Source organism: Anopheles gambiae, chromosome 3 (assembly GCF_943734735.2).
Source record: "Anopheles gambiae chromosome 3, idAnoGambNW_F1_1, whole genome shotgun sequence".
Taxonomy (NCBI): Eukaryota; Metazoa; Arthropoda; class Insecta; order Diptera; family Culicidae; genus Anopheles; species Anopheles gambiae.
In genome coordinates this window covers 51,779,569-51,796,651 of record NC_064602.1, presented here as the reverse complement: position 1 = coordinate 51,796,651, position 17,083 = coordinate 51,779,569, and the positions used below count along the sequence as shown (strand labels likewise).

Below are 17,083 nucleotides of genomic sequence, written 5' to 3'. Positions count from 1 at the left end.
AGTGTGTTATTTTTTTTTATTCCGTCAATTTATTCTATAAATCATTGTGTTTTCGACAGTTTTGAAGATAAAAATTAAGAAAGCATTATTTTTTTCAATTTTTACATTAATTCCTCATTATCTACGAGCCGCATGGACAATTTACGTGAGATTAGAACTCTTACTCACATGATTTTAAACTTCGTGCATAAACAAACCATCAAATCTTTTGTTAATATATTACGTTTTTTCGATAAAATCAATAGAAACCCAAAAATGCACATAATAACAAAGAAATCTTGTCTATTTGCTAAGCTTTGTGTGCGGAAACCAATGGTCAACGGTTTTAAAATGACGTAAAGTCCCTCAACTATGGCGTTCCCCCAAAGGCCCTTATCCACCACCTGAGGCTGGATATAGACGAACCGAGATCGTCGCGGTACCGCAAAATTCGCGCCTTGTTTATAACAGTTGTAGAACAGTTGGGTTGTCAAATCTTCCGCGCCTCCAATCGCGCCTGCTGTTTCGCAGAGATACCCAACTTTGGTATTGCTGAGATTTTCGCGGTAGCGCGAACCGATATTTTTTACTTTTTCTGGTGGATTTGTGTGAAAACTCGTGTCGAGAAACGAATTTTGTATTTTATTTTGCACAAATTATGTAAAATAAATAATTTGATTTGCAAATTGATAGAACAATAATGCTTCTTGACACATTAAATCGTCACCAGACCTCGGATAGTTCCATACACGAACCGCGATTATCTCGCCTATCTGTCAAATGTTATAACAGAATTGACAGCTCAAGTCATACGCGATTTTCGCGGTACCGCGATGATCTCGGTTCGTCTATTTCCAGCCTGATATTTTTAATCCACCTTGCGCGCCCCGTCGATTCGATGAGATGCCTTACCACATGATAGTGAGGTCGGATTTTGGATCGGCGGCCGATCTTGCTCATGTGAGTTGAACTGCGTATTGTTTAGTGAGGGCGCCTTGTGTGGCTGTGTGATGTGTGTGGATATGTGATGATTCGCGAGACAGCATAAAGTGTTTTGTTTGTAAGAAAGGTGTTGTGTTGAAGTGAAAATTAATGCAGTTTCGTGTTCCGTTTTTGTGGCAATGAAACAATTAATAAACAATCAAATGATTTATTTCACCAATGCGAAAATGTTTGCAGAGATATTCGTGTTATCCCGAACGTAGGAACATAAAGACAAGCGGCAGGCAAAAAGCGTGCGTTGGCAAAGTGCAACATCCCTAAAACCAGATAAGTATAACAAATTATTATTAAAAAATAGTGCAAGTGTTACGAAAAAGGAATTATAGATGGATTAAAAATTTATGTTTTACAGTCATATTGTTTCATACCGTTCCAAATCAGATATTTGAAGAGATAACACGACTAAAAAAGCAGAGCAATTATGGAATGACGGCATTCGCTTTCCCAATTAAGCTACCCATACAATTATATTGTTGTGCAAGCAACTATAAAGCATATGTTCTAGTGCAGGTAAGAATAAACCTTAAACCTTCATATCAACTATATGTAAAGTTTTTTTTATTCAGGAGTCACGGTCCAAAAAGGCCGTATTGCTTAAATATGAAAAGTTATATTACTAATACTTTTTGTTTCTTTCCTTTACAGACTATAACTTTCTTTACATAATTCATAACAGACCCGGTATGCTCACTCCGTTCGATAAATAACTTCATGGCCTCTTCATGGGGGTTCTAAAACGGTAAGATTATGTTAACTATACAATTTCACAATAAATAAATTTTAATAGAATTGATGTTAATTATAATTCATAAGGTCATTTCAGAGTACTAAAAGGAAAGCAGCTACATGTAGAAAAGATGTTCATGTAACATTCCAACGTTATCACTTTATGCTGGACATTTCACGTAACAGTTATTTCAATAAATAATAAAAATAGGAACTAGATAGGGTAGCATACTATAGATAGGATAGAAAATCGTATTAATTACTAAAACAGGCCTAGACTTACTACAGTTGTTCCACTAAAATAGAAGACAATAGGATAATATAGCGAACTAGGATATTTTAGTGAGAGACCAAGTGCATAAATTTGGTTTTTAATATGAGGAAGATTATAGAGTTAAAGAAAGTTTGAAATAGTTTAGGGCACATGAAATAGTAGCAATTAATAGGGGTTTGCCATTTATACTTAGACCGTGGAACAATTTTACGATTTAATCATGTTCTCAGCTTTGTCCAAATTGCAAAACCATGAACACGTTATCGTTTCCTACATGAAATGCATATTGAAAGCAATAATAAGTAATCAAATTCTATATTAATTTTTTTTTAAATCGTAGAGCTTCATTGTGCTCTGCGCAGAGCACATATATGTTAAAAGAAATCGGATATAATCAATGTAAAACCTACTAAATGTTACCATGTTGTCAAACGCACTTCATTTGCCCAGACCCATTCCTAGTTAAAGAATCACATTTAAGACTCGTCATGAGCCGATAGTTATAATAATACACATTAGTCTTAATTATACGCAAAGCATAGCGAGCAAAAAACATAACGGAAGCGAATGCGAAACAGTCGAGCGGTTTAAGAAATGCCGGCGTAAAACACATTTTACTGATAATAATATTATACTACTAGGCTAATATACTAGGTTCACCACATGTATGTTTAACATAATTTTTATACGTTTGACTACATAATAAAATATATCAAAATTTATCAAATTTATTTTTTGTCCGAACATTACATCCCTTAAATAATTTTTATTTAATGCTATCGAACAATAAAAAAGTGATTACGATCAAAAACATAGTAACACAATGAACATTTTCTTTATTAGGCTATGATAAATTAAAAACACACATTGTTATTTAACAATCCGCAATGTACCACCAATAATCTGAAACCCAAATAAAAACCAATTTTAAGCAGGTCACATTTAATAAAAATAATGTATACACCGAACATCCCAACATTTTGGCTTAATTAAGGCCACGGTTCATTATCTTGTGGTGTGATAACTGTAAAACATAAACAAACACAAACAAAATAAACGCATTAGCACCTTAAAAATCTCGATACACACCTATAAAGCACCACAAATTATTAAACTGCATCCTATTGTACTCCACAGCGTAAAATGCTGTAGGAAATTCTACGGCACTACATTCGTTCATAGAGCGAAGAATTTTGCTGCTTTGTACCTGCATCGCCCTATCGCGCGAGGCACAGCCTATGGACAGCACACCCGGGACGATGAACACCAGCTCATGGATCGAAACCAGCTACACCGCGGATAAATTCAACACAATAAAAGTTTACAGTGCTGCAAAATGTTACTATCAATGACATAAAAAAATCTGACTGAAACAAAATCCATATCAGCGTCACGTCCTCAATTGTGACAATCAGACGTGATACTCAGAACGATTGGTGTGACTAATACATGCTCATGACATGTTTGCGACCATCGCTTGGTCAGTCACTATATCACGACTTTTTTTTGCTGTGATCAATTTTGCTAAATGTCACTAACATATTCATGACAAATTCTGGCTGAAACAAAATCATCTCAGCGTCACGAGCTCTACTGCGAAGATCAAACAGTTCAATCAAACAGTTGGTGCGACCATCGCATGCTTGGTGACATTGTGTGCAACCAACTCAAGGTGTGTTTATTAAGGAGGTGAATTGTTAGCGCGTTTTCCGGGCGCCATCATTGAGTATTGTTATGTCAAATCGCATACAATTTTCTATACCCCCCTCCAGCCCTCCCCGATTTTAATACCGGAGCCCCCAGTATTGTTATGTCAAGTCGTGAAATGTCAATTTGCTCTGAAGCACTTCACCTCCTAATATCCATACACCTTGAACCAACTCGTGTTTAATCACTTGGTCGCGACATTTGCAGTCAGTGATCATTGCGATGGTCACGGGAGATATGCATTGCGTGCGAGTGGTTCCAAGAAACCAAATGAGCATGTTTTCTCGCTCTGTTTGACCCGACAGATAATCAAAACAGATAGAGGGAGAAAGCATGCTCATTTTGTAAATAGAGCCTACGCGCCAAGTATATTCCAAGAATGTCGCGATTATCGCCGACAACAATGTCGTGACCAAGTGAGTGATCAAAAGTTGGGTAATAAACTAAGTGTCACCAAGCATGTGATTGATTTTCCAACTGTTTGAGTATAGTCACTGATCATCTCTGTTGTGGGCAGCCGTGCGTGCCGACCCCTGGACTTGCCGTGGCAATTGCGCTGCCACCGGTCAACGTCCAGGGGGACGACAGTGTGTACACGCACACTGTCGCACATACTAAGCGCGCAAGGCTTAGTGTGTGCCGAGCGCCGAGCAGAGTGTGTACGAAGGCCGATCGAGCAGGAGCTCTCGGTAGGGGCGCTCGTTGCGGCTGGCGCGCGGCCTACGTTTTAACGTGTTTGTATTTCGTGTATATTATTTATAATGTAAAGTTTAAAGTGTATAAATAAAGAGCAAATAGTGCAGTTCACAACAATCTCAGTTGTGTACGTGATCTGATTTGAGTTTCGTTTCAGTCATGAGGGTTGATGATTGAAACAGTAGCATTTGGCAGCACTGTTCACAGCCAGAAAAAAATCATGATAATGCTTGCGCCGGCATTAAGCTAAGATTGTCAGTCAGAGTATCGCGTTTGACTCAAGAATTCACATGTCGTGTTCAGCATGTCATGGCGCAAGGTGTGTTTATTAAGAAGGTGAATTATTAGCGCGTTTTCCGGGCGCCATCATTGAGTATTGTTATGTCAAATTGCATACAATTTTCTATACCCCCCTCCAGTTCCTCCTGATTTTAATACCGGTGCCCCCAGTATTGTTATGTCAAGTCGAGAAATGTCAATTTGCTCTGAAGCACTTCACCTCCTAATATCCATACACCTTGGTCATGGCGCACTTTTATTGACTATCAGCAATGAGCATCAAACTACCATGGATATGTTCATTGTTTTCGTTGGTGAGCATTTTCGTTGGCGTTTTGCAGCACTGAAAGTTTATACAATTCTCCCTTCCATCCACTTTCCACCAGGAACTTCCACACGCGGCCAAGGTGGAATGTATAATGAGGTGTAGTTATAGCGCTTTTGGCGATCCCCCCCCCCCCCTGAGCTCCGATTTTGACAGATGGTTTTCCGCTTGTGTATGTATTGATGGATTGTTTACGTTTTGCATGGTCAATATTTGGTGGAGATCAATTTGGGTGAATATTTTAGTTTATTAGAACACAGTCCGTGATTTAAAATATAAATTTTCCTTCGAGAACTTGACGCGTTCGCCAAAAGCGGAAAACTAACTGTCAGTTTTCTTCGTCGATTCTTCTTCCACCTAGCTGTCAAAACGGGCTTATAACTTGACCTGATATCTTTACGGCCCTTGCACGCGGCACATAATTCACACCGACACACATTACCACACAACACAACACCGCTGGTACAGCAGATATGACGTATATGCAGCCATGACCAAGGTGTATGGATATTAGGAGGTGAAGTGCTTCAGAGCAAATTGACATTTCTCGACTTGACATAACAATACTGGGGGCACCGGTATTAAAATCAGGAGGAACTGGAGGGGGGTATAGAAAATTGTATGCAATTTGACATAACAATACTCAATGATGGCGCCCGGAAAACGCGCTAATAATTCACCTTCTTAATAAACACACCTTGGCCATGACCACACGAAACAAAAACGCACATTGAAAGGCGTGAGATTTGGTTTTTTTTCGATAATTCACTGGCTACTCACCATGGCTTTCCCACTACTGATTCGCTCACCTCTGAGAAGATCGGATTTTCTATTCAATCCGGTCCAAAATCCGATCCTGTCAAAAATTTGACATTTTTTTGGCCAATTTTTAGGGGGTCCCATTGTCATTTGGGCAAGGTGGATTAAAAATATCAGGTGGTGGATTAGGGCCTTTGGGGGGTCGCCATAGTTGAGGGACTTAGCAAAGCTTAGCAAATAGAACAGATTTCTTAGTTATTATGTGCATTTTTGTGTGTCTATTGGTTTTATCGAAAAAATTAGATATATTAACAAAAGATTTGATGATTTGTTTATGTACGAAATTTAAAATCATGTGAGTAACACTGCTTCTAGACGACCCAAAAAATCTTCCGCGACAATTTTTTGCGACACTTTCTATCTGTCAAACCGCCCAAGCGGAAATTTTCGGACGATAACTCCCCAAGCGGAAATTTTCGGACGATAACTCATACACTCTCATAATTTGACAAGCAATATATGATTGTATGTGTGGTTCTTCCATTCGTAACATTTCGCTCTCCAAGCCAAGCGTTGAAGCAGGTTATGTGTATTTCTTTTTGTGTATGACGTTTAGTTTGCATCAGTTGTGTTCTTTCGTATCGTATCATTCATATAAATACCAACAATTTAAAAACTATTTAACCTCAAAATGTGTAACGCTAGACGTGAAATGAAGATAGCAAATATGCCATTGCACGCTGTTGTGGTTATGTGCCGAAAAAAATCTGAATCTCGTACACTGTTTCGTTTGTCAAATCGTGCACGAAATATCAATCGAAAAAACAGCCGAAAAGTGACATTTTCACTCGGTTGGGTATGTGCCGAAAAAAGTCTGAATCTCGTACACTATTTCGTTTGTCAAATCGTGCACGAAATATCAATCGAAAACACAGCCGAAAAGTGACTTTTTCACTCGCTTGGGTCATACACTCTCATAATTTGACAAGCAATATATGATTGTATGTGTGGTTCTTCCATTCGTAACATTTCGCTCTCCAAGCCAAGCGTTGAAGCAGGTTATGTGTATTTCTTTTTGTCTATTACGTTTAGTTTGTATCAGTTGTGTTCTTTCGTATCGTATCATTCATATAAATACCAACAATTTAAAAACTATTTAACCTCAAAATGTGTAACGCTAGACGTGCAATGAAGATAGCAAATATGCCATTGCACGCTGTTGTGGTTATGTGCCGAAAAAAGTCTGAATCTCGTACACTGTTTCGTTTGTCAAATCGTGCACGAAATATCAATCGAAAAAACAGCCGAAAAGTGACATTTTCACTCGGTTGGGTATGTGCCGAAAAAAGTCTGAATCTCGTACACTATTTCGTTTGTCAAATCGTGCACGAAATATCAATCGAAAACACAGCCGAAAAGTGACTTTCACTCGCTTGGGAGGTTATGTGTATTTCTTTTTGTGTATGACGTTTAGTTTGCATCAGTTGTGTTCTTTCGTATCGTATCATTTATATAAATACCAACAATTTAAAAACTATTTAACCTCAAAATGTGTAACGCTAGACGTGAAATGAAGATAGCAAATATGCCATTGCACGCTGTTGTGGTTATGTGCCGAAAAAAGTCTGAATCTCGTACACTGTTTCGTTTGTCAAATCGTGCACGAAATATCAATCGAAAAAACAGCCGAAAAGTGACATTTTCACTCGGTTGGGTATGTGCCGAAAAAAGTCTGAATCTCGTACACTATTTCGTTTGTCAAATCGTGCACGAAATATCAATCGAAAACACAGCCGAAAAGTGACTTTCACTCGCTTGGGAGGTTATGTGTATTTCTTTTTGTGTATGACGTTTAGTTTGCATCAGTTGTGTTCTTTCGTATCGTATCATTTTTTATAAATACCAACAATTTAAAAACTATTTAACCTCAAAATGTGTAACGCTAGACGTGAAATGAAGATAGCAAATATGCCATTGCACGCTGTTGTGGTTATGTGCCGAAAAAAGTCTGAATCTCGTACACTGTTTCGTTTGTCAAATCGTGCACGAAATATCAATCGAAAAAACAGCCGAAAAGTGACATTTTCACTCGGTTGGGTATGTGCCGAAAAAAGTCTGAATCTCGTACACTATTTCGTTTGTCAAATCGTGCACGAAATATCAATCGAAAACACAGCCGAAAAGTGACTTTTTCACTCGCTTGGGTCATACACTCTCATAATTTGACAAGCAATATATGATTGTATGTGTGGTTCTTCCATTCGTAACATTTCGCTCTCCAAGCCAAGCGTTGAAGCAGGTTATGTGTATTTCTTTTTGTCTATTACGTTTAGTTTGTATCAGTTGTGTTCTTTCGTATCGTATCATTCATATAAATACCAACAATTTAAAAACTATTTAACCTCAAAATGTGTAACGCTAGACGTGCAATGAAGATAGCAAATATGCCATTGCACGCTGTTGTGGTTATGTGCCGAAAAAAGTCTGAATCTCGTACACTGTTTCGTTTGTCAAATCGTGCACGAAATATCAATCGAAAAAACAGCCGAAAAGTGACATTTTCACTCGTTTGGGTATGTGCCGAAAAAAGTCTGAATCTCGTACACTATTTCGTTTGTCAAATCGTGCACGAAATATCAATCGAAAACACAGCCGAAAAGTGACTTTTTCACTCGCTTGGTCTTTGTTTTAGCACGAATGTATGGCTTACTTTGATCGTAATGTCGCGAAACGCGAGCGTTGCCTTTCTGTGAAAATTTCACAAACCCGCGACAATCACGGTTACCTCTGATTTTGTTCTAAAACTGAGATGTTGTTTTAGAACAAAGAGCTCGCAGAAAATTTGTCGCGGTACAAAAGTTGGTCGTCTAGAAGCAGTGTAAGAGTTCTAATCTCGCGTAAATTGTCCATGCGGCTCGTCGATAATAAGGAATCAATGTGATAATTGAAAAAATAATGGTTTTCTTAATTTTTATCTCCAAAAATGTCGAAAACACAATGAATTATGGAATAAATTCACGGAATAAAACAAAATAACACACTTTAATCCATGTTTTAATGTTTAATAAGAACTCGCAAAGTCCAAAATATATTTTTGAAGAATATTTAATCGAAAAAATGGGGTAGATAATTTATTTGAACAAATTTAATAAATGTAAACAAAGTTTGAATCCTGGGGACCTTACGTCAAGTGACGAATTGTCAAAATGCACTAGAGTCCACCACCTGATATTTTTAAATCCACCTTGCATTTGGGCGCGGCCTTTACGTTTGACGTTTAAGTGATTTTTAACCAGGATCCATCCAGCAAACATCCAGTTAAAAAGCATTTCTGTTAAAAGGCGTCAAGTTAGCGAAAACTTACTGTAGCAAACACTTGCAAAATTCCACATCTCGGTTGCAACCAGTGTTGTTAGCGGTGACGTTCTTTGACATGAAATTGCCTACTTTGACACGATTTGAAGCTTCGCATTCAGTTTTCACTCTTTCATTCTACAGTCATGTCAAAAAATGTCGTTTGATTCGACGACATTTTTTGGCGACATTCATTTGACTTTCATTTTCGAGTGCACTACATCGCCTTCTCCTTTGTAACATTTTTTCTTTAAATTCGTGTACACCAGCAAGAAGACACTGATTTTCGCACTGGCCAAGTTGAAATATTTAATTGTTCAGTCACTTACGATCGGTAAAGGCACCAAGCAGTTCTGGATTCACAAGATGAATGTCAATTGACATTCAAACTACATTTGTTTACAGTCATGTCATCGCAAAGACACTGACGGTAAGGCCCAAAGTGGGTATAGGGACCAAAGTGGGTTTATTATACAGGTGGGCTTATCCCGAACAAAATGACAGCCGTACTGTAGAAAAATGAAAACGAAATGACAGGAGGGGATTCGATCATTTGTTGATGTATGCGTGTGAATTCCAATGGCTATTTTGGATGATGTGCCGTAGTGTGGGTGAAAAACTACGTATCACAATCGAATCCCCTCCTGTCATTCGTTCGTCCAATATGGCCTTCCCGCCAAACCTATAAGCCCACCTAGTCCCTATACCCACTTTGATAGGGACTAGGTGGGCTTATAGGTTTGGCGGGAAGGCCATATTGGACGAACGAATGACAGGAGGGGATTCGATTGTGATACGTAGTTTTTCACCCACACTACGGCACATCATCCAAAATAGCCATTGGAATTCACACGCATACATCAACAAATGATCGAATCCCCTCCTGTCATTTCGTTTTCATTTTTCTACAGTACGGCTGTCATTTTGTTCGGGATAAGCCCACCTGTATAATAAACCCACTTTGGTAAGGCCCGTGGCAACGCTCATCGGATGCGAGTTTATCGGACGAGATTTATATGGGATTTGACAGATAACGTCGGACGTGCGATTTCGTCGCCCGACGTTATCTGTCAAATCCCGTATACAAATTTGACAGGCCGTCCGATAAAATCGCATGCGAAAAAGCGTTGCCACCGCCCTAACTACAGAAATGGGTAAAAGTAAGGCTCAGCCCTCTACGTTACGCTAGCGTTACGCGTAACGCCTGTTAATCACAAACCCAAGCAACATTTTTGAACGTTTGTTTTAACCGCCGTGGATGAGCAAATTTATAGATAATCATGTCTTATTATTGTTTACTTTTATATGATAATTAGAAAAGCTTTGTTGATAATTAGAAAAGTTGTCACAACTTCAAGAATTATAATTTTAACAATCTTATAAATAAAATATGTAAATAATAAAAAAAAGATTATTTATTTATTTATCCAGTTATTGATAAAGTAATATAATGAAAAACTTACAAGTTTTTATTAACTTCATTGACCTCATTTTAAAAAGAGCCCTTGCATCTAAAGTAATTTTTATTTAAAATGGCCAGAAACATAGATTGAAAAGGTAATAGTTATATTTCATATATATAATTTAATTAAAAAATATTTTAATATTTTATATTTTCTAATCATAGAAAATGTTACTCCTGTTAAAAAAAATGAAAATGTTAATTGAAAGCTTTTGGGGTGTTCATGAGCTTCCTGATTTCAAACTTATTTTCATTAATCATAATGCAACAATGAAAAATATTAAACCTGTTATTTAATTGTTATTTAAAAATTAAATCTCCTTGAAATCGGTTCATCTTACAGCAATTAACTTTTTTTCATCTCAATTTAAAATATTTTTTATTCAAATAATGTACACTGGTCGGTCGCCTGGATGACAAAACTGTAGTAAAAATGCTGCTTGGGAATATTTTAAGGGATGTAACCAAGGACCGTAAAGATATCAGGTCAAGTTATAAGCCCGTTTTGACAGCTAGGTGGAAGAAGAATCGACGAAGAAAACTGACAGTTAGTTTTCCGCGTTTGGCGAACGCATCAAGTTCTCGAAGGAAAATTTCCATTTTAAATCACGGGCAGTGTCCTAACAAACTAAAATATTCACCCAAATTGATCTCCACCAAATATTAACCATGCAAAACGTAAACAATCCATCAATACATATACAAGCGGAAAACCATCTGTCAAAATCGGAGCCCAGGGGGGGGATCGCCAAAACCGCTATAACTACACCTCATTATACATTCCACCTTGGATGTAACGTTTCTCCAATGTAACGTAGACGGCTGAGCCTTACTTTTACCCAGAAATGAATGTCGTTCTTCAACAGACGTGTCATGGTAACAGTGAATGTGACCGTATTAATACACGATGCGCATCTATTTATCTGTCAAACGGGTCGGTTTTATATATTTATCCGTCAAAAAAAAATTATATATCTCGGACATATAATCTTGAAAATCTTCTGAATATCTGCGCAATCTTGGCGCAATCTGAAAATGTATGGAAATGACGTTTATAGCTCAGGGTTGGCTTCGCGAAATGACTTATGTTTTGATAAAACGAATATATGCGCAATCTGAGACTGCGCATCGTGTATTAATACGGTGATGTACGAAAAATGATTTTGGCCCAAGGTGTTATAAATGACAAGGTTGTTCAGAGCAAAATGACATTTCTCGACTTGACATATCTCTTACGGGGGCTCCGGTATAAAAATCGGGGAGGGCTGGTGCGGGGTAATGAAATTTGTATGCAGAGTGACAGATGTCCCCCACAATGTCGCAAAAGCGATAAAAATCAACCTTCTAAATACATTATCCTTGATTTTGACCAGTAGCCTACTGCGAACGTCAAAAAATAATGTCAACAGTTTACAACACTGGTTGCAACACTCAATTATATGATTGCAAAATCATCCAATGCCGGCTTGAAACATTCTCTAAGCCGATTGAACTATTCCATTATATGACTCGAAACCCTGTAAAAGTGTTTCTCGAGGACCCACGGTTGTTAAAATCTAATTGAATGGCAACTAATCCAAGTCTTTGCGATAAATTTAATTATTTACTTTTTTATACTGTACTTACTTAAATTTTTTAGGTAAATATGTTGAGGATGGATGAACAGTGAAATGAAATGTTTATTGTGTCCTCAAATAAGCAATGTCAGTGTGCAATATCTGGCACTTGCGCAGTACATTTTTGTTCTTAATGTTGGTCTCCCCATATCGCATTTAACGAAAATTCAACAATGCCACATGGCAAGTTGTTCTACGAACATGTGTTGTGTTTCGACCGATAATTAGAGTTCTTTTTTTATTCGTTGATCATTGAACAGTTCAATCGAAAATTTTATCACGTGCGATAAATGGTGTTTTATTGTTAGTTCAGTTATACTTAGGTAAGAATCAGTCGTGTATCACTCTCTCTCTTGTATTTTCCGGAATTACATTAAGTAACTTACCAAAGGCAGCTCTATTTTTAACCGGTAACAATATGTATGCAAGTACAGCGGGAAAAGTGCTGCGGCAATCGGTGGTAGAGTGTTTCGATTAACCCGGGCCCCACAGCGAGGCAATGAAAGTAAAGCGGTTAGCGCATGCGCATTTTTTTAATAACAGAAAAAACGCGTGATTTCTGATCGCTCTACGGATTTAAAGTGATTCTACGAAGTTTCAAAAATCCTCTGAAATGATTGCTAACATTTTCTGTGGCAGAGTGTTATGGTAATAATAATTATTAAGATTTAAATCCATCAATCTTTCAAAATTGGCTGAAATGTTAAATAGACAAGTAAGTAAGAGTAATATAAATGTATATGTTGAAAATTCAAATTATATAGTAATTGTAAAGCTGATTGCAAAGCTGATATAATTGTAAAGCTATATTCAATGTATTAACACTCACGAAAAAATCTGGTGGAACTTGAAAATTATGATTAATATTTGATTCAAACCCAGTGATTGTTTGTTTCAATTAAAACTATAGTATTTATCTTTAGAGAGAAGGTCGAGCTATCATTGCTCATTGTAGGTTTGTATTTATACATCACCTTTCGCTTTCTAAATTAAAACAAATACTTCATTTATGTTCAGCGTATAAGTCATACGAAATAAGGGCCGTTAGGCATACAGTGGTAAAACGATGCATATAACTGTGGTCAAATTTGTTTCGCAAATGCTAGATAATAAGAAGCCTCTGCATTAATCAAACTAAACGTTAATGAAATACAGCCAGAATTCAATAGTTGAACGCTTTTTAGTTGAACGCTCTATAGTAAGAAACATTCACAAACATCTCATGGCTTGCTGAGAAAAGGCTCAGATTTTTTTCTATGAAAAAACGTGTCAACTAAAAAGCATATATTCCTAGTTGGCAGTGAATCGAAGTTCAACCAGTAAGCTCAGACTGTACGACAATTATCCGCAGTACGCAATACTCCATATACGCAAAATTGCAAAACTCGATTTCTCTAAATTTGACAGCTAATATTTTAATATTTTGAAAAAAATGCTCTTTTTTAATTTAACTAACTTTCATAAAGCATGTAGAATCGAAATTGTGCAAAATATACCTGTTTTGCAATAAAATATTTTATTCAAAACTCTGTTTCGATATTTATCAACCCCTGAACCAGTGGTAAATGCCGATCTGGTGGTAAAATCGTCAACTCGTACGACTTAACAACATGCCTGTCGTGGGTTCAAGCCCCGAAAAGACCGTGCCCTCTATGTAGTATTGACTATCCTGCTATGGTTGTAGTAACCCAAGTGCCACAACTCCACTAAACGGGTTCTTAACGACTCAAGCACTCTGCCTAAACGGAATATAGTAAGACTTCGTTTAGCAGACGGCAAACGACTCATGCATTCTAAAAATAGAAAAAAAAGTTAGTGACACCATCTGTTGGTGGGATACCCAATTAGTGGAGCCGCTTTCCTCGCTTTGAGAGCTTTTTCCATACCTCTGTACTGTTATATGGTTTCGCATTGAAGTTATGCATCGCTAGAACTAGAATAGCGATACGCTTGTTTAAATACTAAATTTCAATGTGAACCATTTGTACAGAAGCAAGTGAAATTTGAATATAACAGGTTGGCTGATAAGTCTCCGGTCTGACACATAGATGGCACTGGACACTGGACACATAGATTTTTGCCATCGTTCTCAATGACTTATGGCACGGTGCTTTGTCTTGGTGGAACAACACAACACAAAAGTTGCTTGACAAAAGACGCTCTGTCTCACAAACTAATTGACATACAGACGTCAAATTTTCACACGAATCATTTGAAGGCTGGTACTATATAAAAAAATGCATTTAATACTAGCGGCGCCATCTATGTGTCAGACTGGGGACTTATCAGCCAACCTGTTGAATTTTCTTGAGATCACCAGACCGATTTATCATTTTTATCACAATTAAAATTTGAATCGAAAAGGGCTCTTAGATGTCGAACTGCCTGTAACGAACTTTTGGCTACTTGTCAAATCGTTCTACATTACATGACCTCGTTCCTGATTGTGTTAAACACAACCTCCCTATACCAGCTGTTGCGTTGAGCAACAGTCAACACAAACGCGACGACTTTTCAGACCTCTTTACTATATATTTATTCTCGAAAGCTTGACTAACGGTGGTGTACAGTAAAAAAACTTCTGTCTCGTCGTACGGTTAGAATAGAAAAAGACCACCGCGCTCTGTTTCTTTCCGTACACCCTCTTTTCGAAACTTCGCCTTATCCGTGCATTATCAGTTATCCGTACGGCCTATTTTACACTGGGCAGTCATCAATACGCGTTATCAATATTGTAATTTTACACCGGATAGTCAGTGTTGCCAGACTCGTCGCAACATTCTCCCCTAAAGTGAATTATCGAATTCACTTTCCTTATGGCTGTTCTGGTGTCATTCCTATCCACATCCTATTTGCTTGTTTTCACGTCGGTCATACCTGTTCTAATCCTTTCTCTCTGTTCGATATTCAAATCGCGATCAATCTATTAAGTTATCGCACATGCCGTTCGAATTGTTTAGGGTTGCCGGAAAGCTTGCTTATTCCTGGCACCACTGGTGGAGTGGCGCGCAAACTGCTTGTTTTGATTAAGGACAGGATGACCACTGAAACTGTATCCTGGATGTGTGTGTGTTCCTCGCCATGCTGAGTATCATTTCGCTAGCACAAAACCGACCTCATGGTTCCGTGAGCTTGAAGAAAACGTTCCTTTTCTTCCTGCTTGCATCGCATCGCTCCTCCAGTGCAATCTCTGCTTGGTTCGAAACTGTTTGCAGCGCTCATCGATTCTTCGCACCTCGTTCTGTAGTATGCCCAAAGGCACTTCACATCGATCTAAAAATAAAAGTAGTTCATGTGCGCGAGGCGCACTTAGATTTGTGTACAAAGGATACTCACTCGATCGCTGAGCGTTTGACGCCCCGTTAGCCATATACGCGTCCCGAGTGTTAACTTGTCCACGGGGATCAGCATTCGGTACATCGGTCCAGAAGGTAACCGACGCATCAGGGTCCTGATGATGCGTGCTTGGTAGAGGTGCACTCATTCCCGGATTTGTTTCATCAGGTCGAAAAATGCAGGACGCTGCTTGTCCTCGTGGTATTAACCGTAACTGTTGTTCATGATAAACAGCGCTATTATCCGTAAATATTATTTCGCTCGGTCGATAGTTTCCTGATATCGGATGATGCTGATAACCTCCGCGACTGGCTCGTAGATCGGGATACATGAGATAATCATGCTGAGCAGCACTTGATGCCCATGCAGCAGCATAAGCTGCGTGCTGTTTATGTGGTTCCCGGAGGCTAACCTCAACTGGTTGCGCTGTCCGAATTGCATTGTATTCTACAAGCGGCTCACGTGAATTATATAAGCTCATCTCGCCAAGATGAGCGTTATTTGTTGTTAGCGGTACACGTGGTTCATTAGGCCACTTCACGGCGGGTTGATGAGCACTGGATACTTCACCATTCCGAGAGGTTGCGTTTATCGCAGGTGGATCCGAACGGTATACATCACCCGACCGAACAGCCGCATTTTCCTTAATGCCGCATTTTCCGGGTGAATTGTTAACGTTATGTAAAGGATTTGGAATCCTTATCTTGCCCATTTGATGGGCACACGATGCTGCTTGTGAAACACGCGCATGAATCTTAACCTCATCCGGTTAAGAAGCACTGGTCGGACGATCGTTGTGAGGCGCGCGGAGATACGGATATTCATTCAATGTAGTGGTAAAGTTCGCTAGCGGATTAGACCCGTTTACGGAGGATATATCTACATGTTGCACGTCATCGTCAGGTGAACGACCCGTCACCAATTCACTCACTTCCATTGTACTACGGAGAGTACGAGCCATGCAATTGACAGCGATTTACGAGGGCACGCGAGGGCTCGCACGCAATACAAGTTCACCGTCCCAGAGCCCTCGCATTAAAGAGCTTGCGAGCCTTGGTAGTTTTTTCACCCCTAGTTTTAACAGTTATAATTATAGCACCCTAAGAGCAGGTATAACAGTGCAAATTGTAGCATACTAAACATCTGAATTTTGTTATTTTATTTTAAAAAATCCACAAAAAATTAAATAGTGATCTTTTCGATAAATACTACCGCAAAAAAAATCCATGAATAAAAATCAAAGATTATTTAAAATACCATAAGATTTCGAGCAGATGAGATCATTCGCAATCCTCGCAATGTTTGACGGACAGGTATAACAGTGCAAATTGTAGCATACTAAACACCTGAATTTTGTTATTTTATTTTAAAAAATCCACAAAAATTGAAATAGTGATCTTTTCGACAAATACTACCGCAAAAAAAATAATCCATGAAAAAAAATCAAAGATTATTTAAAATACCATAAGATTTCGAGCAGATGAAATCATTCGCAAACCTCGCAATGTTTGACGGGTTGCATGGCGGGTATTGTAATTTTACACCGGATAGTCAGTGTTGCCAGACTC

At 38.3% G+C, this 17,083-nt stretch overlaps 1 protein-coding gene and 1 long non-coding RNA gene across 7 annotated transcripts in view; both read left to right on the top strand.

The window, feature by feature from the left end:
* The first annotated feature begins 825 nt into the window (after window positions 1-825).
* LOC4578504 (uncharacterized) lies at window positions 826-2,712 on the top strand. Of its 3 annotated transcripts, XR_009765901.1 has the most exons (4): window positions 835-1,252; window positions 1,334-1,491; window positions 1,627-1,720; window positions 1,805-2,712. It is a non-coding gene; the product is annotated as an uncharacterized LOC4578504 (long non-coding RNA). The 3 variants fall into 3 exon arrangements; XR_009765900.1 differs by having other exon boundaries at window positions 826-1,491; window positions 1,795-2,712; XR_009765899.1 differs by having other exon boundaries at window positions 839-1,491.
* A 2,417-nt stretch (window positions 2,713-5,129) lies between these two features.
* Window positions 5,130-17,083, top strand: part of LOC4578503 (muscle calcium channel subunit alpha-1) — a 75,932-nt gene continuing 63,978 nt past the window's right edge. For 2 of the 4 annotated variants that reach the window (XM_061655551.1, XM_061655548.1), the window contains exon 1: window positions 17,074-17,083. This exon is cut by the window's right edge and continues 359 nt beyond it. Coding sequence is in view for 1 of the 4 variants with exons in the window: in XM_061655550.1 (XP_061511534.1) it covers window positions 5,145-5,160 (16 nt within the window). In the remaining 3 variants the exon portion in view is untranslated. Of the gene's footprint in view, window positions 5,161-12,319; window positions 12,503-17,073 lie in introns of those variants that run through there. The other 2 variants (XM_061655550.1, XM_061655552.1) reach the window with 2 other exon arrangements.